The sequence below is a fragment of the Thamnophis sirtalis genome, unplaced genomic scaffold (assembly GCF_051295495.1).
Source record: "Thamnophis sirtalis isolate CommonGarterSnake01/CBP01778 unplaced genomic scaffold, rThaSir2_p1.2 scaffold_2, whole genome shotgun sequence".
In the NCBI taxonomy this organism is placed as follows: domain Eukaryota; kingdom Metazoa; phylum Chordata; class Lepidosauria; order Squamata; family Natricidae; genus Thamnophis; species Thamnophis sirtalis.
The window spans coordinates 149,803,410-149,828,729 of record NW_028261382.1 but is presented as its reverse complement, the minus strand read 5'-3'; the positions used below and the strand labels follow the sequence as shown (position 1 = coordinate 149,828,729).

General features: G+C 39.7%; 1 protein-coding gene across 2 annotated transcripts in view; it reads right to left on the bottom strand.

The window, feature by feature from the left end:
• The window catches only part of ANKRD29 (ankyrin repeat domain 29), a 31,420-nt gene extending 14,707 nt beyond the window's left edge, over nucleotides 1-16,713 (bottom strand). Inside the window, exons 1-5 of one of the 2 annotated variants that reach the window (XM_014054588.2) lie at nucleotides 16,504-16,713; nucleotides 11,077-11,187; nucleotides 8,854-8,952; nucleotides 5,749-5,847; nucleotides 1,581-1,679 (exon numbers count right to left, since the gene is read on the bottom strand). In XM_014054588.2, the coding sequence (XP_013910063.1) occupies nucleotides 1,581-1,679; nucleotides 5,749-5,847; nucleotides 8,854-8,952; nucleotides 11,077-11,187; nucleotides 16,504-16,515 (420 nt within the window). In that variant the 5' untranslated portion in view covers nucleotides 16,516-16,713. The remainder of the gene's footprint in view (nucleotides 1-1,580; nucleotides 1,680-5,748; nucleotides 5,848-8,853; nucleotides 8,953-11,076; nucleotides 11,188-16,503) is intronic. The other variant, XM_087707175.1, reaches the window with a different exon arrangement.
• Nucleotides 16,714-25,320: the final 8,607 nt, after the last annotated feature.

Genomic DNA, 25,320 nt, shown 5'->3' with positions numbered 1-25,320 from the left:
AGTGAGTTTCACCACATTTTACAAGTTGGTCTCGCCCACCCAGTCACATGGCCAGCAAGCCACTCCTACCCAGTCACATGGCTGGCAAGCCACTCCCACAAAGTAGGCCACACCTACAGAAGAGGTTCTAAAAAAATTTGAAACCCACCACTGCATGGCTCAGTTAGTGGCTTGAAGGTTCCAGCCTAACTTCATATTCTACTCTAAGCGGGAGAGCAAGAATGCCCAGAAAGAAAGAAATATCCATCACCAACAGATTCTGGGATGACTAGAAATAAATAGCAATCCAAGTCTTCTTTTTTGAGAGAAAAACATTGCAACAAAATGCCAAAGGTTTAAATTTCTTGGAATACCATAATCATAATAGTTGTTTGCCATATTTGTTCATTAAGGGTCTAACACTAACTGGGAAAAATCCTCACATAATTTGCATGATTATTTCACTCCAAACAGCTGTCTCAATGTTAAGTGAAATCCTTGCTTGCTTTCTGTATTATATACAGGTATACAATAAAGGGCTTTCCAGACATTGCAGAACAGAAAAAAGTTAGTTGCTCATTTTTTTATTTAAATAAATTATCCTAAATATTGATTTTTTTAAAAAAAATCAAGTTAGTAGTATACAAAAACAATTTTGATTTAGATTTGCATACTGGAGACAGCATAAGAAACTGGCTGGACTGCTGCATTATTCATGCATAATATTGTTTACCACCTTTGAATTTACATTCCATCACATAAATTAACATATATAAATATATATGCCAGTTTATTGATATGTAAATCATATTTCTGGTGAAAAATTATTATATCTGATACTTATACTTGTTGTATTTGAGTTACCTAGGAAGGCAGAAATAAATGACCTCTAATCATAGACACCAGCAAACTATTCTCTTCCTTTGCAGCCATAGTTTGCATGCAGCCCTCCCAAGGCTTTAGTGCAGCTCCTACATATCCCTCCTACTTTTAAGCTGAAATAAAGGGGTAATTATTTGATGCAACACTCTATTGTACCAAAATCTGATATGAAAGTACTACTTTAAGAGTGGAGGTGGCAATTTTGGGTTTGGCTGTATTTTTTTAAAACGTCTGGACTGGAGTAAAGGAATTTTCCCCTCCCCTGTTTTATCACGACCCACAACCTGAGTGTAACTCTCATCCAAGAATGAATCAAGGGCAACCCACAGCTGCTAAAACAATCCCATTCTGCTTTACATTATGCAAACTATGGTTACTGAATTATAGATTGTACCATTTTAAACAAACTCTATACATGGCATAAATTAAAGCAACACTATAATAGAGAGATATGAAAAAAACTGAGTTACTTGTTTGCTAAATAAAGAGAAGTTATTTTTCAACTAAGGAAATATTAAAAGATTCTAACTGCTATGGCAATCTCATGAACAAGCTAAAGGTGAATTACTTATTCTACAAACTTATGGAAGAGGTTGTATTAATTTGGTGTTCCAGAGATCTTCAATTATTTGAGAGAGTCACATAAATAATGAAACAAATTTGTTCTTTTTAGCCCCAGCAAGATTGAAATAATGAATTTACATTTCAAGGAAACTCACATAAAGCTCATCATGTATGTTGGCCCCATGCTTTAGTAAGGTATCCACCACTCTCATGTGCCCATATTGACAAGCAGCTAGCAAAGCAGTACCACCATCCTGAAAAGAATACAAACGGATAAAAGAGAAAGTTTCAGAGAACAATGATTGCTAGACATTTCTTAGCACTTAACTCCAGCGTAGAAACATTCAGTTTATGTGGTTATAATTTGCTTCCCTGAAAATACAACCCAATGTTTAAAAACATTTTGAATCTTAATTGGAAACAGACCCTCTTAATATATTATGCTCATTTTATTCCAACTTATAAACAGCTTTTACATTTACTACAATATACCCCCATATAGATTTCTAGTCAGTGGCCTCTTTTAAAGGGGAAAATTTGGCTGTGCTTTTCTCTTTCCTTCCTCTAAGCAGAAACCTGGCTTTCAGCATGAAGAAGAGTCATTTAAGGCTAAGCTGTAAGAAACAATGGAAATTCTTACTCTTTTAAATAAGGCTTCCTATGGAACTATGGCTAGGTTCACTTTGCAAAGCAAAAGCAGGGCTGAACCATTTCCCCAGAACTGTTGCAAGCACATCAGTAGGGCTTACTTTCAATTTTGGAACCTAAGAAAGCAATGACCTGCATGATCCATAGAAGAAAAAGCTATGAGGAAAGTTTATTGGACACCTCCTATAATTTGTGTTTCAAGCAAACTTGCATTTTAAGATAAAAGCCATCTCCCATCATTGTTTGTTCCCTTATTTCAAACCATGGTTATCACAGAACACGGCTCCTCAAATAACATTCAGTTCTATAAAATGGCTGCACAGTTTCCATAGCACACGAAACTTGGGAAATCTGGTAAAGTTACAGCTGTTTCCCCATTTTTCTTTTCCTTTGTCAAACCTGTCCCTTTATGACAACTGCAAGTATATTCTGCCCCAGGGGTGAAATTCAGCAGGTTCTGATGGGTTCTGGAGAACCAGTAGAGGAAATTTTTAGTAGTTTGGAGAACTGGCAAATACCACCTCTGGCTGGCCCCAGAGTGAGATGAGAATGGAGATTTTGCAATATCTTTTCCCTAGAGTGGGGGTGGGTGGGAAATGGAGATTTTGCAGTATCCTTCCCCTGCCACACCCTCCAAGCCACAGAACAAATGAATTTCACCACTGTTCTGCCCTCATTTTATACTAAATGGAGCATCAATAACTACAATACAAACAAAATTCTGCACTGATCATTTAACAATCTTCCAGGAGCTTGAGATGACAGGAAATAATTTCCATTTTTTACTTCTATCACATATGCAGATTATGAAGTGTCCCATAATTACGTTATCATGGCAATTAATAACCTCATCATACTTGTCTTTCCAAACTGTTGCATGTTTATATAACCGCAAAATATCCTAGCTACCCGCCACACCAGTAACATTCAATTTTTTGTTTGAATGCATAATGCGGATTACCTGAATTATGTCACTGGTGTAAAAGTGCTCTCAGGAGTTTAATGCTCAGATAGCTAACTTTTTTCTCAATCTGAATTTAGAGGGCCACAGAGCTATGCCTTATGCTTTTCTATTTATTAAGGTAATCTGTATTATATTCTATACCACGTTTGTTTAATTGCAGGCCTATATTTTTGTGCAGAAAGACAATGTTTTTTTAGGAGAACAATGCAAAATTCAATTCTTCCATAATAGACACATATGACTGACTAATTGGGATAGCTAAGTGGCTTTGCAAAAATGAAATAGGAAGAGAGTATATAGTGCTTCATATTAATATATGTACTTTCTCTAATTATGCCTGGAATGGAGTTCCTCTTTCCATATTAAATTTGGCAAAAGGTTGGTCCTATCTGCAGTGCATTAGAAACTGAAGCAGCATTGCTGCTGCTGGCAAACATGCTGGAAACTCTGAGAAATTACATCAGTCTTCGAACAACTGCACACAAAGATCTCAGAATGAAGAGAACAATTACCCAAAAATGGCTTTGCTGTGATGAAGAAGCACAAGAGATCTTTTCAACCAGAAAGCAAATGCATGAGTTGTACAACAGATACTGTGCATATTGAACTAATTAGTCAATACTAGTCTGAACTCCTCCAAGGAATTTTGGGCACAAACAACTAATAAGCTGAACAGCAATGTGTGTTACTGTATTAGGGTGCTGAAATCTCCTTCTGATAACACTTTTTATATTACATTAAGACCCACAAACTCTATATTCTGAATTTCTAGGTAAACATATGCTAGAGTTTCTGATTTGAATTCAACCAACTTTCTATTTACATGCAGCCCTGGAAAACAGGTTAGTGAATCAATGGGTTACTTCCTGTAAAAGGCAGTTTCCACATTAATGAAACAGGATGTCAGAAACAAAAAAAACACTTAATGCAAGTCAGGAGTGCACAACTTGTAATTCCAAGATTGTCTCTCCAAAGCTTTTGGATGCAGTGATCCTTCTTCAAAAAGGTGCCACTGGACTAATAATAGAAAAGAAAATGAAATACATGCAAAGTAATCATATTAAGTGCAATTCATTTAATTAAAATTAATTCATTTCTCTTCCACCCACCCACCCCCAGGATCCAGTTTTTTTGTTATGGCCTTTTCAGTCAAAAAGTTGTTCTTCAAAAACACATAACTGAAGGAGGAAGCCAAATCTGGTATAAACTGATCCATCTCCTTGCACTATGGGAACAGAGAGGATAACTTTTATTTGAATGATGGATCTTCAATCTGATGGGAAAGATCCTTCAGCCAGGTTACTTACTGTAGATTGTGGCTAATGCAAAGATTCTACTATTCTCAGGTTATGGTTGATGTTCTCCCCCCTCTTGGTGGATTTATTTTGTGGATATATTCTATTATTTTTTGGATTATCTAAGATTTCTTGAAAGTTTTTATTATTTTTTCCATACTGTATTTAGTATTTTATGGATTTGGTTTCATTATAAAAGCATTCTTATTGTTATTGGTTGCTTTCACATCTTTTATTTTTTTTAAAGCCAAATACAGGTTTTCTTTTGTTGTCCTGGTTTAAACTATTTGTTCTGTGGCCTAAATTCAGATCTTTGTACCAGTTTCTTCTTACATGGTGAAGTTCTCATAGGATCTTGTGCTACTACTTCCCCCATAAAGCTGTTGTGTTTTACATACAAAGACAGCCTGGGAGGATCAGATTCATTTTAAAGTTCCATATTAGAACTTTGTGAGATAAATCAAGATTATGATATAAAAATTTCAGAATATATAAGGGCATGTAGTAAGGGTGTGCACATTTTGAAAATGATTAGAAATAAATATTTTAGATCTCAGAGAAATGCAAAATCTTTTTGGTTTTTTGTGCAAAAAGATACTGCTACTTTAAAGAATAGCTTTTATCTGATGTTTCAGCAGGAAACACCCCCTCCCCGATTATGCACCCACTTCTTGAGGGGGACCAGTACCTTGTCAAGAGTTAACTACTAGAACTAATGTCAGTTCTGTGTATATTATTTAGCACTCCACAATTTCTTCCATTTGCAGAGTTATGGGCTCCTTTGCAGCAAAGTGAAAGCAGTTCAACAAATGATCTGCAGAAATCTACAATGGGAACAATATCTGCAGATCACGATGCCTTCTATTTAGTGCAAAAGTAAGAAAATCTCAGGTGGGATGTTTATATACTTCAGCTTTCCCCAAACTACTCAAATATGTGGGATTACAGCTTCCATCATTTCCAGCTATCATACTGTGACAATCTACAGCACCCCATGGGAACAATTCTTGTCCCTAATAAATACAAAATGCCGTACTGTTTTGTTTTCTAAATCGAGCTAATGCAGTCTCTATAACTGTGACTTTCATATATTTCCAATCTGTCAATCAAGCGGAAAGTCTTTTGTATTTCTTTTTTTAAAAGTTTGCTTTCATTGTCAGTTTTGGCTTTGCCCTTTCCAAATGAAATAATAAAAATAACAAACAAATTGAGTGATACTTATATAAAACTGAGCAATAAGAGTCACACACAATTTAACGTGCTGCCAGAGAACTGTACAGGGAGAAGCAAAATTATTCTATGGGCCTCTTGTCAGGTCTCCATGCCAAGCCTTGGATCAGAAGAAAACAGCCGCCTTTCCTTCCTGCCTGGCTGTCTAAGTTCACCAATATGTTGAAGCCAAGTATAACTTCTTACTTTGGTTTTGAATTCTGTGGAAGCTCCATATTCAAAGAGTAACTTCACTATATCATTGTGGCCTTGTTGTGCAGCAAAGAATAGGGCAGTGGCTCCAGTCTAAAATGAGAATCAGAAATCCCATAGATTACTAAAGATGAAATACAAAATATATGTAAGAAGTTTAACAAGCATGTTGATGGAAGTGCTGAGCCAAATGTCTTTACCAGCAATGATTCCTAAGTCAAGACATTCATTCCCACCAGTTTTTTCTTTTGAAGATTCCAGGAAGTTTCCTTCATGTATCAGAAAATCATGTTCATAAATTACATTTATATGCTATCCATATCCCAGCAACTCAAAAAGTTAGGATTACTTAACTTTGGCCATTTCCCCAGCCTCCATCCTTGTCAACTCCATATAGATAACTTTTTCTTCATTATTTACAACTTTACTGGTATAGACTGGTAACCCTAATTTTATTCCCCTTTTCCATGGCATTGGCTTTTCTCATTCCCATTATTTCTTGTCAACAATCATAACCATTCTGGAATCTCCTAATTTTAAAAAAATCATTTTATGGCTCTTTTCTACCCTGTAGTGTAAAGTCCAGCCTTAGTTTGAGAGCTCCTTTTGTCCCTACAGCAGGAGGTTTCATTTGGATCGCAAGTAAGGAACCAATCAGGCAAACTGAAACAGAAAATACATAGAAGCTGTCCAGGTAAAGCTTTAGAAAAGTTGGCTGCTAAATCCCATGCAGAGATCTTTGCTGCAAACAGCAGGGAGAACAAGAATGGCACTGTGAAAAAGAGACAAAGCTGAAATATTCATCTCTACTCCCACTTCCTGAAAATAGAGGTTACATTGTTGTTATGGTTGGTTGCACATTTAGCCAGATATTTAGACTGGATTTGGCCTTTTTGTCCACCTATCGGGTTTCCCTCAAGTATGAGGATGATCATTTTTTGGACTTCATTCAAAGGGTTCTGTGTACCACAAATCTTGTTGAGTGAACTCTGAACAGGCTTCTCTAGGTTTTTATATTACTACAGCATTAAAATTAATAAATAGTACTTTGAATTTGACCTGGAAACCATGTGGCAGCCAGTGCAACAACATCAGGATAGATGTCATTTTACACTGATAAGGTTGCCTTGTCAAGAGCCTTTCCCTCATATTGGAACTACCCATATACAGCACATTGCAAAAGGATCGCTGTGGTTATTTGGGCATGAATTACTGTCCTCAGAACACCTGAATGAGAACTGTCCCCTACTGTTCTGGGGACAGTAATTCATGCCCAAATAACCACATGGTGATACTTCTGCAATGTGCTGCATATAGGTTGCTTTGGGGAATGACTCAAAATGCCAAATCTGGCACAGCAGTCAAATCTGAGAAAAGACCCACTGTTTCATCAGAAGGTCTGTCATACACCAACTCCTTCAAGACAAGCACTACCCCATCAAGAGAATCTATCAGGACTAATGTTAAAAGAATGCTTCAATATTTACTGCCAATGAGCAAGTCAGTGCTGTATTTTTTTAAGGTATTTATTAATGCTTATAGGCCGCCCTTTTCCCTGTAGGGCTTAGTCTGAATTTGTTTTGTCTCATCTGTGCATTGATATAGGATTAATGAAATTCTAATATTGCTATGTAACCAACACTCACATCTACTGTTAGATTTGTAGACCAGCTCTATTGATAATGGGAAATGCTCATGGTAAGCTAAGACCATTATCATGTTTAACATTTTCAAGAAAATAGTCTTAACAGACTACATGTAAGCATAAGCAGAATTTATTACTGAAGATCATCTACACTCTCATTCCTTTTTTGCTTGCCAAAACATTTTACCCACCAATGAGTTTTATGTGCCAATCAATGACATCCTCTTATTTCTCACAATTGCTGCCTTGTGCTTACTTCCTGTCAAATGTGATAGTTATTGATGATAAACAGTTCTGTGAATTTATGTATCCATGCAGTAAATCACATCAAACATATTGTACCAATCAGCTATGTCCATTGCAGGCAAAAACTTTCTGGGCATAAGATTTTAGTCACAGCAGAAAGTAACAAGAGCTTTAAGCCAATCATTCAGGATGCCATTATTTCTTCACATATGGCATCTTTGCCTTTAAAAGCCCTGGGACAGATGTTAGCTTGATGCATCCTATCATCAATAATGCCAGGCAATAATGAGAAACTGTTCACCTACTGTGAATTGGGCAGCTATATAAATCATCTATTTAGATATGTTATTTCAGAGGACAAAGGAGCATTGCTGAGAAAGAGAAGGCAATCAGATTAATAAAAAAGTTTTCTTGTAATGTGTTAGAAGTATACTAATGTAGTGAAAACTCCACCTCTGAACAAAGTTCATTAAAATACAGTAATGATTTTCTTATCACTACATCCTTTAACCCTACTCACTTAAGGACTTAAAGATCATAGAAAATTGAGGAGTAAAAGAGGATTATTAGAAACCCTACTCTTAGGAAAATGTGCCTCTTGTTCAGTACCAGGTTGTCTCCCTTGACTATATAGAATCCTAACAGCAAGTGCCTGAAATCCAAGAAAATCCAGACCATCAAATCCACCATGTTTTGTCAAAGATAATATCATTAGTAGTAAAACTCCTTTTCAGATCTTTTGTCTTTTATCTATACAAACCATAATGAAATTTGCTAATTTTCTGTGCAGTAATTAGATTGCAACTTATGAAAACTGACAGCTTTTTAATAGGTTTTTTGAATCTGGAAGAACTTCCATCAGCAGAATGGAACAGGGGAGGAACATATTTTCCTCTGTCCTGAAGATGCTCCTAATATCCTGACGCAGGAGGAGTGTGGAAATGTATTTGTAGAGCAAACAAATTGGTTTTCCTTTCATTTCACAAGTGGAAACCTTGCTACATCAAATAATCTCTGATTACTGAAATCATGGGATAGCATTTGTGAGATTACAGTAATAAAAAGTATACAAAAGTAATAATATTTTTAAAATAATAAATTATCCTTAATGTCTATAGCAGGTGTTTGAAATATGCAATAGGGTGCTGATTTTTTAATTAAACCAATCTCTAGGTGCACTTCTTTTTTAAATACAGAAATTAACATACCTCTCTCTGAAGATTAATATCAGCTCCTTGCAGCACCAGTTCTCGTACACATTCTTTGTGGCCATAGTATGATGCTACCATAAGGGCTGTTGAACCAAGCTGGGCACAAAGCAATATAGTAAATACCTTAAATGTGTAAATAAACTGGAGCTTGTTTTTATTCTCTCTGCAGCTTAAGGCTCAAATGAAAGACAAAATATTTTGGGCAACTCTATTTTACATTGTTGAAGTCTAGGCTAATATGCTTATAGACAAGAACAAACATTCAATATTTCAATAAAAGAGAATATTTGTAGTTCAGTGTTGAAATGAAGGGTCCTTGGTGTTCTCGGAACTTGGTTGTTTTTTTGCAGGTGTTTCATTACCCAAACTAGGTAACATCATCAGTGCTAGTAAGAAAGGGGATTTGCATCAACTTATATTCTAGTAGCTTGCCCTGTCAGACTTTTTGTATCTTTGGTTGGACTGTATATTGTTAATTTGTTTGGTAGTTCCTTGATTGAAGTATGGTTTACTTCTTGATTGATGTTAATCTTGGTGTTAACCTTTGCTCATCCGGGTGTTGAGTGCTGATGGAGAGGTGTTTTGGTCTTTTTGTTCCTGTTTTGACTTGTAGATTATCCTTTTTGCACAGTATGTAGATGTTGTTTATATTTATGTGTCTATTGATGGCCAATTTGTCAGATGCTAGGCTTCCAGGAGTTCTCTAGCACTTTGGAACTTGGTTTGATCTAAAATTGTCATGTTTCCAATTGAAACTGTAGTTATGTTGTTGTGAACGTATGTTGTGAAATTAAAGAGTTTTTGTCATGTCTTCTGACTACCAGTTGGTGTTCATGGATGCATTCTGCTAGTCTTCTGCCTGTTTGTCCTAAGCAGTGTCTGTTTCAGTCTTTACCCTGTAGGTTGTAGGTGACTCCTTTTTTTCTTCAGGGGCTGTTGGGTCATTTGGTTTAATTAGTGTGTTTTTGAGGACTTTACTTGATTAATATGCTACATTCCCATCAATACTGACAGGGCAAGCCACTACAACATAAATTGAAAGCCAACCCCATTCCTTACTAGCATTGTTAACTACTATGGGTAATGACACATCTGCAAGAAAACAGAGAACACCAAAGACTCTACATTCTATATAATTTATTTTTTTTATTTATTGCCTATATGCTTCCACATTTGTGATGCTCTTGGACCTTCCATTTTCCCCAGAAAATTTGACCTTCCTCAGAAAGTCAATGGGGAAGCCAGTAGGAAAGCTGCAAGTTGCTGAGCTAAGTCTTCCCCATCTGTGCACCCTCCTCCAGCTCCTCTGTGTTTGTGTCATCCTGATCAGTTACACATGTCTATGCCTCCTCCCCAACCCATGCAGCATCTCTCGCACTCTCCCTTGCATTCTCCCAATCCATGCAGCACCTCTAGCACATCCCACTGCAGCTTCACACACCTTCTCCCTTCCTTCCTCCACCTCCCCCCACACAATCACGTATCTGCCTTTCAGCCTTGCAACTTCCTACCAGCTTCTCCATTGACTTTGGTTGTGAAAAGTCAGCAGTAGTTGCTTAATGTCCAGGTGATTCAGTTACTGATGGCAGCCAGACTGCCATTACTAAACAATGCTATCACAGTTTATGATCACATTGCATAGCAATGGGAATTCTAGTCCCAATTGCCACTATAAGTCAAGAATTACTTTATATTGCTCCAAATGCATCTCTGAATCCTGGATTTTTTTTCACCACTGCTGTATCTTCAAACAGTTGCTAAACAAATGGTTATATCAAGAACTACCTATCAGAGGCATGATATTTCAAATCATCTGGTAGAAAATGTTCAAACTTTTCGGAGAAGCAATCATGCAAGAACATACAAATTAAGGCTATGGGCCATTAATTAGCACCCATTAGCACGTTTGAATCCTGTTCCCTGTGTCACAGTCTCCATTCAAATAGCACTCCTTGATTCTGGAATTCCCCCTCAATCCCACCCCACCCCAATTGTTAACAGTAAGTCAGTGATGTGGGGGAAGAGTGATATTCTCTTTAAGGAAGAGAAAAATATGGAAAGTTCCAAGCATGGAACTGCAGTTAAAATTCTTTGGCAATTCCTTTTAAGCAAAAGTTAGAAACTAAAATTAATACATTCCTCAGTATTGTGTCTTTCCTATCACAGTATATTATGAAAACAGATGCAAATCATATTTTTTTCCATGGAGAAAGCCCTTACACTATCTTTGCAGTCCACGTCGACACGCCCACTATTCAACAACAACTGAAGAAGTGCCAAGTTTCCTTTCCTTGCAGCCCAGAATGCAGCATTTGCAAGTGGCGTCTCCTTCTGTTAATAAATCCAAATATAACAAAAATAATTAAAATCTGTTTCATTATATTGCATACAAGCAGGTGGGTATCTTGAATATTTTACTGATAAACATTTACCCCAAATCAAAGATATTACATCAAGACACTACAGCAATCTAGCAACATTATTTTTTCTTTTAATCTATGGAAGGAGAATCTTGTCCGTCTGAGGCACATTGTACATTCTTTTTTTGTTGTCAGTGTTCTTTATCTTTAAAAGTGTAAAGTAGTTGTTCAATAGTTCAATAAATGCATTGGAACTTTAAGGGATCATTATTAAATAAGCACCCCAAAGAACACATACATAGTTATCATATGCACAATAAGTAATGGGAGACTATTAGTCCAAAAGAACACATTGCCATGCAACCAGAAGTTAATGAGGGCTGGAGTTGTCCATGGGATAAAGAGATTAGAAGCATAACTGCATTATATCCTACCTGCCTGCAGACTGTGGTGAATCTCCACTGGCAGACTAATTTTACACCAGAACTAGGTGTGATACACAAATGCACACAATTTATTTGCTGACTTCAGTATTCCCTGAGGATTTGCCTGTCTCTCCTGCAGGTTTGGTATAGTGTGTTATAATTGAGTGTTGAGATATTTGTTACCTTCAAATCTCCAGGGAACAGTATTTGTTGAGAGATTATCATAAAACATTTGTGTAAATTTATGGGAACAGTATGAGAAATCCAGCATTTTATTATGTAGTTAGAATTCTACCTTGTAACATAATATAAAAATATATACCATGTTTCCCTGAAAATACGATCTACCCCGAAAGCAAATCGTAGCTTGATTTTTACACATGTACCCAAAATAAGCCCTACCTCCCAAAATAAGCCCTAAATAAAACCCCACCCATTCCAGAGTGCATTGGTAAAAATTAAGCTAGGAGGTGGATGGGGGGGGGGGGAATGGAGCTGCCCTACTTACTTATTTACCTTAGGACAGTTGCAGCCAGGCCTCGCACACTCCAACACCTGGTTTGCTGGCCCATTTCTTCTGCAGCTGGCAAGGCTTTCCTGAAAGCCTCTGCAACCGATAACATCAGGAGCGATCGATCAGGAGCTCTGTTATCAGCTGAAGAGACCTTCAAGAAAGCCTTGTCGGCTGCAGAAGAAGTTCCTGAAGGCCTCGGACAGCGAAAAGGAGGCTGGGGGCGATGTGTGCAAGTGAGGTGAGTCAGTGGATGATACCCCCCCCCCCAAAATGACCTGGTGCCTTTTTTGATGGCAAAAAAATATAAAATGGGGCCTTATTTTGGGGGAAATATGGGTAGTTGACATTTATCAGAAATATCTGTTTATTGGAACAGCAGCATTTTTTCAGGCAGGATTCAATGACACTACAAAAAAAAAGACAAAGAAGAGATCCTGCTTAGTAACCTCTATGCCCATGATGGTGAACCTATGGCATATTTGCCAGTTCCGACATGCATGCTCATGCCGGCCAGCTGATTTTTGGCCTTCCAGAGGGCCGGGGGGAGGCCATTTTCGCCCTCCCCAGGCTTCAGGACAGGTGGGTGGACGCGCACACACAATTTTGGCACACCTTAGAAAAAGGTGCTCTATGCAATGAATAAATACTTTTCAAAAGGACATCTCTTTTATTATAGAGTGAGAACAGAAAACCCTATCCTACAAGTAGAGTCATGCTTCCAGGTGCTACCGTGTTTCACCAAAAATACAACATGTCCTCATAATACAGCCATGTCACATTATTCTGGTAGGCAAAAATATAAGCCCCCCCCCGGCATATAAGCCCCCTGGACAACCCACCTCCGGCCAGGCAGAGCGCCGCTCACCAACCTAGCAGTATCCCGAAGATGCCAAGCTGCAGGAACCTGGGGGGAGGAAAAGGTGATCGCGTTGCTTGGCGCCTTTGGGGTACCGCTAGTTTGGTGAGCAACGCTGTGCCCAGCTGAAGAGGGAGGTTGCCGGGCGGCTGCTCTCTTGCGAGCGGGCTCCCAAAGAGCCGGGCACAGCCTCATGGGCAAATGGCTGTGTTGTGCTGTCACAGCAGCACAACACAACAGCCATGAAGCAACCACGCTTATGAGCAGCCACCCGGCAAACCCCCTTTGCAGCTGGGCACAGCGCCATTCACTGACCTAGGGGTATCGGCAAGCTGCGGGAGCGCCTGTTCGCCGCCACCTGGCTCCCACGGCTTGGCATCTTCCAAATGCCAGTGAATGGTGCTCTGCATGGCTGGAGGAGGGGGGGTTGCGCGAGCGGTTGTTCCACTTTTGCTCACACACCTCCCAATGTCACGATGCATGGCCCAACACTCATTATGGAGCCAGGGCACCTCCACCACTGCCGCCATCCCACCCTTGCTTTTTCCGCTGCTTCCAACCCGAGTCTTTCGGCAGTGGCCGCTCTGGGTGCACACTCTATGGTTGTACACTCTGCAGGCAGCTGGCACACAACCATAGTTCAGGGCTTGCCACAAAGAAGAGGGAGTCAAACTATTCTCCAAGGCATCTGAGGGTAGAACAAGAAGCAATGGGTGGAAACTAATCAAGGAGAGAAGCAATTTAGAACGAAGGAGAAATTTCCTGACAGTTAGAACAATTAATCAGTGGAACAACTTGTCTCCAGAAGTTGTGAAGGCTCCAACACTGGAAGTCTTTAAGAAGATGTTGGATAGCCATTTGTCTGGAATGGTATAGGGTTTCCTGCCTCGGCAGGGGATTGGACTAGAAGACCTGCAAGTTCCCTTCCAACTCTGCTATTGTATTATTGTATGTATTCAGCTATTTAGCTCTCATCAGCTAGCCATACCCTTACTCGGATTCGAACCTGGGCTGTTTTTACATGTTAGGCAGTTGTATTAGCCACTAAGCCACGTTCTCCTCCCTTATCAGCTGAGCCAAGGAAATGATTAAGTGTTATGTCAAAGCACCTGACATACATACATACATACATACATACATACATACATACATACATACATAAAACTAAGTATCTGGCACATTTGATTATCCAGAAAAAAATATAGTCATTCTTCCTTTTCAAATTATCATGGTTATTAGAAAGATCTGTTAACTAGGCCAAATAAAAAGAGCAGTGCAGATGAGGAAATCCACTGTGAATCAGTATCTATTTTCTCTGTCAGATAATGGCCATGGAGTTCTCATTCATTCAGGTCTCTCAGGTAATGCTCTTATACAGTGGTTATTAAATCATCTTCCATGAACAAAAAGGCCAGAGCATAGAATCTGGTTAGTAGGAAGATTTTTCTATGAGATAGATACAAAATGTTGGCTACATACCTACCACAGGAGAATGATTTTTCCATTAAGTCTTTCCCACGTAAGGAAGGTGCTCATAGAGGTCTCTCTGGAGATCATTACCAAGGAAACAATACCATACCATAAACTGATGCTGCATGAGACAGCCTGCATGACTGCTTAAAAACATATTCCAAAACCAGAATACAATATTATCTTAATACTTTCCCCAAACACTGAGAAATCCATGCTGTCTAAAGAAAATAACTTTATAATCCAGGTGGCAGAAGACTGGTAGGAAAGATGGAGCAACAGGAACTAATTCTTTGGGAGAGCACAGGGATTAATTTGAATTTAGGAGTTAATGCACCAGGCTAGAAGCCAGAAGACTGTGAATTCTACCCTGTATCCCTGAAAATAAGCCCTCCCTGAAAATATTGCAACATAGCAGCAGCCATGAGGTGACTTCGCTCGCCACCTCCTGCACCTCAAAAATAATAAGACCTCTCGGAAAATAGGCCAAGCGCTTATTTCAGGGGTCAAAAGAAAATAACACCCTGTCTTATTTTCGGGAAAACACGGTAGCATGTTAGGCATGAAAGTTAACTGGGTGACTTTGGGCCAGTCACTTTCTCTCAGCCCTCACAGAGTTGTGAGAAAAACAGGAAGAAGGGGTATGAATTTGAATTATTTTATAAAAACAACAAGGTGGGATAAAAATAAATGATTTCCTTATGCAACTTGAACCTCCTGATGCTATAAAAATGTATTGTTTTTTAAAAAAAATATGTATACAGCTGCCCATCTTACATTGAACTCTGGACAGCTTCCAATCAACAATTAAAACAGTATCAATTATAAAGCAATGGAAAACCATATTAAGGCTATTAAAACAGTAAAAATGAAAAACCTGGCCCCAACGTTAAACTTCCAACATATAAATCCCTCATTAAATTCTCTCACCCACCTCAACCTATCCCAGGACAATCTCTGTCCCATTATGTAGTGGGTCTACTTATATTAACAGGAAAGAGCTTTATTTTGAGATACCGGTGTAGGTCTCTTCCTGACATGGGGGGGGGTATTTATGAATAGCTTTATACATCTTTATTTAACTTTCAGTATAGGAAACCAGTCTAGTTTAAAGTAGCTTGTTATGGTAAAGTTGCCATGTGGAGAAATGGATCAGAAAGATGTGGAAAAAGCCTTTCTGATGGTGACTTGCAACCTACTGGGGAAAAAAACCTTAAGAGGCAGAGCAATCCTGCCCTGTGTGACTTGTTTTTTTTTTTTTTTTTTTTTTGCCAAATTGAGTTATAGCCAATTTGTTTCAGCAAAAAAAATGGCATCTAGTTAATTTGGTTTAATATGTATTTTAATAACCAATATGATAACTTTTTTTAAAAAAAATTAATGAGTTGCTTTTGGGGTCCCAAAGCTGCCTATGGAAATATCGTCGTTCTTGTTGTTGATGACAATATAAAATTCAGGCCTACCAGGGTTTCCCCTTTACAGCCCCCTCAGACCTACCCCTTAAACTCCATTGGGCGACCAATCAATTTAAATGAACAACAATTTACGTAAGACCCCTCCCAGAATGCTGCTCTGATAATTCTCAATAGCTGGCGGCTTTTAGTATCAATTTGGGAGATATAAGTCTTTCCCCGTGTCCTTTGAACGCGAACCCGTCTCCCTTATAACTGGCATGAGACGGGGAGGTGGGGGAGACACGATGACTTTTTGACCGGGCTCATTTTCCAGCTACGGACAACCCCACGCGCCTAAGATGAATGCAGACACGAAGGACTCGCCCCAGTCGCACCACGCTTCGCCTTTCAGCGCTTGGCTCCACCGCCGGCGGCGAGCGGTGACATGCCAAAGATCGCTTTTCTGGAGCAGTCGGTTTGTGCCCCGGCCGGTTTCCTCTTGCTCTTCTGCAACCCGGGCTAACGGCAAGAGGCAGCCGCTGTAACTAGGCCTGCCCCGGCGGATGACTGCAACGTTAGCGGCAGATCAGCAGCAGCATCGCCCGGCACAGCTCGACTGCGGACTTACCTTGAAAGACATCTTGAGCTCTCTAAGGGGATCATGCCTACCGCCAAAAGCGGAGCTGCATCGTCTGGCCGCCCTGCAGCGCTTCCTCCCAGCTTCCCTCTGGGGCTGGCAGGCGAGCAGGGCAGCGTCTGGCTGCAGAGAGCGGCAGCCCCACGCCCGAACCGGCGTCTGAGTAACAGCGGCGGCTGTCTGCCAGCCAACCAGCTGCACGAGGCCCTCTTTTCCTCACGAGCCGCAGGCTCTGCTGGCTCATCGCGGTGTCCTCCGAGGGTTCCCGCACTTTGTTCTGTCACGCAGAGGAAGCGGGAGTTGCTGAATTAGCAAACTCCCGTGAATAGGTCGGGAGACGAGGATTTAGCTGCCGGCTTCGCGCTGCAGGTCCTGGCCACCTTCTCGCTGCCTGCCTGAGGTGATAAAAGCAGCTACAGAGAAGACAGAAAAGGGGTGAACCGTGTTGGGCTGCTGGTGGACTTGTGATTTAAAGGGGTACAAGTACAGGTAGTCCTCGACTTACAATACTTCACCTTGTGGCTGTTCGAAATTACAACGGCACTGATAAAAGTGACTTACGATCATTTTTCACACTTATGACCATGGCAGCATCCCTACATTTGGATGCTTGACCATTGGTTCATATTTATGACCGTTGCAGTGTCCCAGGATCACTTGACCACCTTTTGCGGCCTTCTGACAAGCAAAGACAATGGGGAATCCAGATTTACTTAACAACCGTGTTATTTATTTAACAGCTTCAGTGATTCACTGAACAAATGTGGCAGGAAAAGTTGCAAAATGGGACAAAAGTCACTCAACAAATTTCTCACTCAACAACATAAATTTTGGGCTCAATTGTCATAAGTTGAGGACCCATAGTCCTCAGCTTATGGCCATAGTTGACCCCAAAATTTCTGTTGCTAAGCGAGATATTTGTTAAGTGAGTTTTGCCCCATTTTATGACTTATTACCACATTTGTTAAGTGAATGACTACAGTTGTTAAATTAGTAACAGTTGTTAAGTGAATCTGGTTTCCCCATTGACTTTGCTTGTCAGAAGGTCACAAAAGGTGATCACATGATCCCAAGACATTGCAACTGTCATGAGTTTCTTGCCAAGCATATAAATTTTGATCATGTGACCATGGGGACACTGCAATGGTCATTAAAGTGTGAAAAATGGCCATAAGCCACTTTTTTCAGTGCCGTTTGAATGGTCACTAAATCGTAAGTGCCATAAGTCAAGGACTATCTCTATTTCGTTTAAGCTATTTAGATGCCACCTTTTGGATGTTAACACAGCTAAGAGTCTTTTAAAAAGACGTGATAAAATATTTCAGATGGGTAATGAAAAGCATTTAAATGGTACTAAGCAAGAAAAGATCAGCATGTGAAAAAGTTGCAAGAGTTCCCCCACCTTGCTTCTAAAACAGTTCTACATATGTACTGCATTTGAAAAGCTAAAAATCCTAGTTTACAATAGTAATAAATAGATGGGAGGGGGGAAAGTGCTCAATAAACTGTTTTTCATTATTTTAGGCCCATGAGTTTCAAGTGCAGAGGTACCAATTTGTTCCTAAAATGAGCAGAAAACAGGACATGTGGTACAGTCTTATCTGAAAGCTCATATTATAATAATAAATGATAATATTGGAAGAACATTGTGCATTCATTTTACAGTTCAGAAAGGAACAGGTTTCATAAAACACTTTGGGGTTTAACTTCTAGTATATATAGACAGAATTGGATTGCATGGTATGTCACAAAACAATACCAATTGTGCAGAATTAAATAAATATCACATTATGACTTTGTATCTGAATTTCTGAGTAAAATAAAATATCAAGATGTACAATAAGGTTATTATAAAATGATGTACTTGAATTATTCCATAACCACATTTTATTTTTGTTCCTAGACCATCTCTTTTGTATTATTTTAACAAAGCAATATTAAGTCTTAAATCAAAAAATTAAGTCTATGGGAAAAAATGAACTATACAATATACCGATACTGATTTTGCTTTTCCATTTTAGTTAGAAAAGTTTTTCTTCCTTTTCTATCTTGTCTGTCTTGCAAAGTAGTGGATTTATTTTCACTTGAAGTATATGAGAACAGACATCTATTTTGAAAAGTTTTTCTTAGAAATTGTGGCTACCTAAATGAAATTAGGTGCTTGCTTCAGAACAGCAGCAAAACAATAAAGAAGATTTCAATTGAAAGCTTACATTGAAATACTAATTTATAACAGCCTGTAGATCATATGGAACATTTTCTATATTTTCACAACTCTCAGGAACTCCTAACTTTTACAGCAACCAAGAATGTAAGAAATAAAATTGCATTGTGCATGAGTTGAAGCCCAGTCCTGAGGTATCACAGTGAGAATGGAGAACCTTTCTTCAGAAACATTCTCTAATTTAAAGGTAAGCAAACTTTTTGGACAGGCATGCACATAGGCATTTTTCAGATCCTATTTCTGGCACTCTCATAGAGAATGCTCTCTTGGCAGAAATGAATTATCTCTGGGCACAAATAAAATACATTATAATAAAATGGTCCCCCTGGGAGAAGCAGCCAATTATACCTAGCCATTTACCAGAGAGCAAAGAATTGAACTTGTTCCCTTTAGCCTTCTCTACTACCCCTTTTTTTCTCTGGGCAGATAGACAAACCAGCAAACAAAGCACTCGGTTCAGCCATCTTTTTTTTTTTAATTTTCTAAGAATGTGTTTGGAGTCAAAATGACTTTTTCATAAAGATGAAAGCCTTGTAGTGTGCCAGTTTCCCATGTACGTTTGAGTTAAAACAATCTTGAAAGATTCTAAATGAACAGAGAATTTGATGAGCTTTGCTGAAACCAATATTGATTTGGATAGAAGCACCATCACTTGTTTCACATTTATTTTGTGGAAGCATAGCTATCCTTTAAAATCTTGCTGCCACCCACACCCTCAAAAGTAATCCATGTAAAATATTTTTGCTGAAGTTTAAACTTACATAGACATCCTTACCTCTCAGTGTCCTTTACCAGACATTGTAATAACAGACTGAATTTTATTATATTCTATCTCCCAGTTATTTAAAGAAGATAAAATATTATGATGAATTAAAACATAATTTTAAACAATGTATGAATAGATAGTATAGATTCTATTTAAAGGGAAATAATCAACCAAAATAATTTTCCAAACGTAATTATAAAATGACTTGTAGTGGCCCAGTGGTTAGAATGCAGTACTGCAGGCTAATTCTGCTGACTGCTGACTACTAGCATTTCGGCAGTTCAAGACTCACCAGGCTCAAGATTGACTCAGCCTTCCATCCTTCCATCCTTCCGAGGTCAGTAAAATGAGAACCCAGATTGTTGGGGGCAATATACTGACTAAACAATTTAGAGAGGGCTGTGAAGTGGTATATAAGTCTCAGTGCTGTGCAATTGCTGCTCTAGCCAAGTTTCAGTTGTCTTTCTGTTCTCATCCTCCCTCTTTACAAGTTCATTTAGGTGTATAGCTTCCTTTTCGTATGGTTATGATCAATTAATACTTTTTTTTAACAGAACAAAATTATCTAATAACAAGTATCAAGGAATATTTCCATAGATATCATGTTGTCTCTTCATATTGTAATGACTGTATATTCCATAATTAAGCTATAGGACCAAAATCACATATTTTTCCTGTTTCCTCTCTTACTCCACTTGTAGTAATTATGGAGTCTTGCGGACTAAGTGCAGGTAACAAGGCAGATCTCAGAGTAGGGAGCAAAAGCAAGGTGGTGGAGAGATGCAGACTGATTACAAAGGGAGGAAGAGAGAGGCAGAATGAAAATATGCATGTGCACTTTATAGAAAGTGGTAAGTATGATATCTCAGACACTTCCCATTGCTGACATAGAGTTTTCTTTAAAAGAATGCAGGACTGAAGCATGTCTATGTTCAGGAAAGGAATTTATAGCTGGAACTTGGGTTGACAAGGTTCACTATGCTGTTTGATTAACACTGTTAAACATATCTAAATTAATGCAATGAAGAAAACATATCGATGCTTGCATAGTACCTAGATCTCGCTCTCTATCTGGAGAATATAAAAGACATTATCTGTGCATAAATCTATTAAATAATATCCATAAGCAATTCCTCAACTATTCTTTGACTTAGGGTGAGCCATTGGCATATATAAACATCTATTTCCCTATTGGTGCACTTTGACATATCTAGTTTCCTTGAATAGAAACATGCACAACTCAGCATCAGATGTTTTAAGTCGATCAGTTGCAAAAAACATTTGTCATCACTTTTGTCAGCTAAAAGGTTAGGAGGAACACTGGCAGTATTGTACTTTATTAAAAAAAAAAAACAGGATATGAAACACAAACGATTTAACTTCACTTTCCTATTATATGTATACTTGACAAGATAGAAGCTGGCAATCAGTGTCACTTAAAGCAAACAGACTGGAGTTGCTGATGTCCATTATTCTCTATCAATATTTGTTGGCATAAAATATAATATGTAGATTTCAGAAGATCAGTAGATAATACAGGCCAGTTCTGGACTTTCTATAGCAAGAGACTTATTCTTTTAGTTCTGAAGTCACCTTCTGTTCTGTGCAAGATTTTCAAGCTATTTTGATTATGCTTTTGTGAATGACAAGGATTTATTTTCTTTATGGTGGTCTGGGTAAAACTCCAATTACATCGTAGGGAAAAATATAATGTACTTTGTGCTTATTTTTTTCCAAATAATAAATAGCCAATTTTTTTAAATGCTTGGTTACTTCATCTTGCCTATTTTGCTTTCCTGGATTAGAATAACATGTATAACTTTCCTGTATGCTTTAGATTAGAAACCAACTCTTAAAGCTTTGTCAGGACAATCAGCTAAAAGCTTCTCTTTGCCACATTCACAAAATACTTCTTCATAACTTAATTTTAGGGCCCTAATGGAACATTGTGTGAAGATGAGAAGCTGGATAGCAGGATTCTGGCTTCTAGCCTTCTGATTGAATTCTGTCCCAGATTAAACCAGGGGCAGGGGAAACCCAACTACATGCAGCTTCCCCATATAAAGGTGTTCCACCAGGAATTTGGCTGAAAGCAAAAATAAAACCTCAGAACCTCTAATCTGTGCTTGTTGGCAATTCCAAAACATCTGCAGCTATTTAAAAAACAACCTTGGGGAGGAAAGTCAGGAAATTTAGCACAAGCTTGTTGGAAAAATCCAGAAATCAAAATCATAGATCAAATAGAAATATGCTGAAGTGTTTATGCTACTAAAAGTCATTGTGTTATCTTTGATTATGAATAACTACAGATCAGAAACGGAGACTATTGTTTAGCAAAAACAGAATAATTGAAAAGGTTAACCAAGTTTTTTATCTAGCTAAAGTGTCCTGTTTTAGGGATGTCTATTCAGGTTGCAAGCTGTTTGTAATAAGAGCATGAGTTATTTTTGGCTTTTGATGTGTTCACCTTGCAAAAAAAAAGAGAAGTGCATGGTCACAATCAACTTTCATAAGAATAGTCTCATTGTGTTTAGAACAACCTTGAACAGGACTGCACTGTGAGTGTGATAGTCTTCTTGTTGTGGCCCATCAAGTCAATCCTGTCTCCTGGTGGCTAGAGGGACAACTCCCTGCACTTTTCTTGGCAATGGTTTCAAAAGTGGCTTGCCAGGGCTTTCTTCTTCCTAGGGCTGGGAGAGAATGAGTGGCTCCCATAATAATATTCTATAAATTCTTTCCTTGATATATCATTTAATATCAGGACAATACAGTAAGTTATACATTTACACTTTTAAAGATTAAGAAGAGTTTGGAAAAATGGATTTGGAGTTTCATCCATATTTAATTAAGAAGAGAGAGAGAATTTTAATTCCTAGCAGCAATTCCAGCAATGGCGAGGGATATTGTAATTCAGCAATGAATGAAGGTTCTATATTTTATTCCTGTGAAGTGCTGCTAAAAGTGTTAGGTGAAATCAGCTAGTTTTCTCCAAAGCAGAAGATTAAATATAAAACTCATAGAACTATCAGTATTTACTTTGTAATTGGTGTTTTGGAGGTCATGTGTCACACAGTTTTATTACAAGGTAATTTCAACTCATTAGGTAAGGTAATTTCAACAAGCCGACCTGGCATGCATTACTGAATCCTGACTGACACCAGAAGGGGAGTTTCCTCTTGGAAATGTGTCCAGCTGGGTTTAGGGTCTGCAACCAGCCAGGGCCTCAGGGCAGAGGAGGGGGCCTACCAGCTGTCATCCAGAAATCTTTTTTTCCAGGTTCACAAGTTTCTGGGTGTGAGACCCTGTTGGTCTCACACAGGATCATGCTTAGGAATGCTGCCGCTATATCAGCTTCTGTGCTGCATAGTAACCTCCCTGCCTCAGCTGCTGAAGACTATCTCAGGGTTGGCAGGGGAGTCTCCCTGGCTCCCCAGACTTCAATCTGGTTTGGCCTTGGAGGTAGCTCAAAGTTTATGGCCACCATGGTGGCCATGGATCTATCCCAGGCCATCCAAGGTCCAAATCAGGACAGTGGTCACACTCCAGATATGATTGTTGGAGCAATAGCAACCTGTCCTGCTGTAGGATCTGCCATTATCCCCTCTAGCATGGTCAGACCATGCCCTGGTGGCTGTGAGAATCTCCAGTGCTGCTGTCAGCCTCTGCTTTGCTGCTGCTTCGGCTGCCATTGAAACAGGGAGGGGGGGGCATGCTTTTTGGGAGGGGACTACTAATTGTGCTGGAGGAAGATTCTGGAGTTCTGCTGCCTGTCTTACTGCGCATGCGGAGGAGGTTTCCCGCCAAGGCCAACTGCACCGACATTCCATCTTGGTGATGCCTTTCGAAGTTATCTTGCACCTGACACTTGGGAGAATTATGATTGGACTGTGACTGGGATGTCAAGGGGTGGGGAATGGGTTATTCTATATATCATTTGCTTTCGCGCCTAAATAATCAGTCTTCGCTTTGCTACGCTTCTGTTCATTTATAATTAGTAAAAGTACACTTGATTTCTATCAATGGAGTCTTGTGGTTTTCTTTCCTGATTATCCAATGAAGGAGTGCTGACAATAAGCGAAGACTCACTCACACCCCACCAGGAGTTTTCAACCTACCGTGGGGGGTGTACTCACAAGAAGGAACGAAGAAAATGTCATTGCGAGTGAGCGATGAAGAGGAGACTGAAAGGGAAACTGTAGAGCCATCTTTACCTGAAAGGCTGGCTGGCCTAAGAGTAGAGGAGCCTGCGGTTCACCCCCGATGGACTTTGGGAGTGGGGCAAAAAGAGGATTCTAAGGAATTGGATGCAGGAGTTACCAGAAGGAGACTAAAAAAAAAACCAGCGGACTGGGAAGAAGCTATGACCCAGCGGAAGACCCGAGGGAGAGCGATGGAAAGGGAGCAAATGGAAGAATTTGAACAAAGGTACTCCATGCATAAATTTAGGGAGAGTGAAGAGGCCGAGGGAGGATGGGAGCAAGCAAACCCAGAAACAGCCTCCCCCCCCCAGCCAGGGCTGCTGCCAGAGTAGGGGGTCCCCCCAGAAGACGCAGAATGGCAAAAGTCCCTCCCTTAACAGTAAAATATAACAGTGATGCCAAGAGGTTGGGCCTTTTCGTCATTCAAATTTGGAATTACATGGAAATATATGGTCCAGATTTAGAAACCAATGAGATGAAGGTGAGAATGGTTTTACTTTCTTTGGAAGAAAAGGCGGCCGATTGGATGGTGAGCTTACACCAATGTAATTCCCCTCTCCTGAGGAATTTTGATGACTTTATGGCTGCATTAAAGAGGAGGTTTGATGATCCGCTGATTGAGAAATGCGGGAAGGTGAATTTTATGGCCCTAAAGCAGGGAAATAGACTAGTGGCTGAATATGTTCAGGAGTTTCAACAGCTTTCATCGTATATGAGGGGGTGGTCTGAAGAGGCCCTCCTGGATCAGTTTGCATTGGGATTAAATGAGGACATTTACCAACAATGCGTTAACAGACACCTTCCCAAGCGAGTTGTTGCTTGGTATGAAAATGCAGCAGACGTTGAGCTAGATTTGATTAGACTTCAACGTGCAAAAGAGGAAAAAGCGGAGAGGTTGCGCCCCCCCCAGCTCAAAAAGCCCCATTCCGCATCAGGGGTGAAGGGAGGGGAAGCTCCGCCAGCAAGACCAAGCCTTTCACGTGCTTTCGTTGTGGGAAGGGAGGCCATTGCGCCGTGGATTGCCACGTTAAACTTCCCCCGACCACCCCACCCCCTGCCAAGAGGGAAGGGAAGGCAAGCAAGGCCCCGGGAAAGAAGAAGGAAGCTGCGTATGCTGCTGAAAATACCCCCCAGCGTTTCCAGCCGGAGGTGGAGGAGGAAGCGGACGTGACCACCAGCTCCTCTGATGAATCCGATGACGACGCCTCGCCTCATTGGGTGAGTTCAAATAAAGGCCCCATGTTAATCCCAATTGAGCTAAGGGTGCCACCTGCTGGTGCGACGGAGCAGCTTTCCGCTCTCCTCGACTCTGGCTGCTCTAGATGTATGATTAGTCCGGCAATGGTTGAAAAATTGGGCTTGAAGTTGAGGACTTTGAAAACCCCTATTGTTTTTTGCCAGATTGATGGGTCCATTGCAGGTGGGGGCCCAGCCCATTTTTACACTGAACCTCTAGAAATGAAAATGGGCACCCATTTAGAATTAATCTCTTTTATTGTGGCACCTGGGATGGACAGACCCCTTATTTTGGGACTCCCCTGGCTTCGTAAATGGAACCCTCGCATTAACTGGAGGGAGGGGTGGCTGCGCATTCAGACCAGCACAGCCCCCGACGGGGA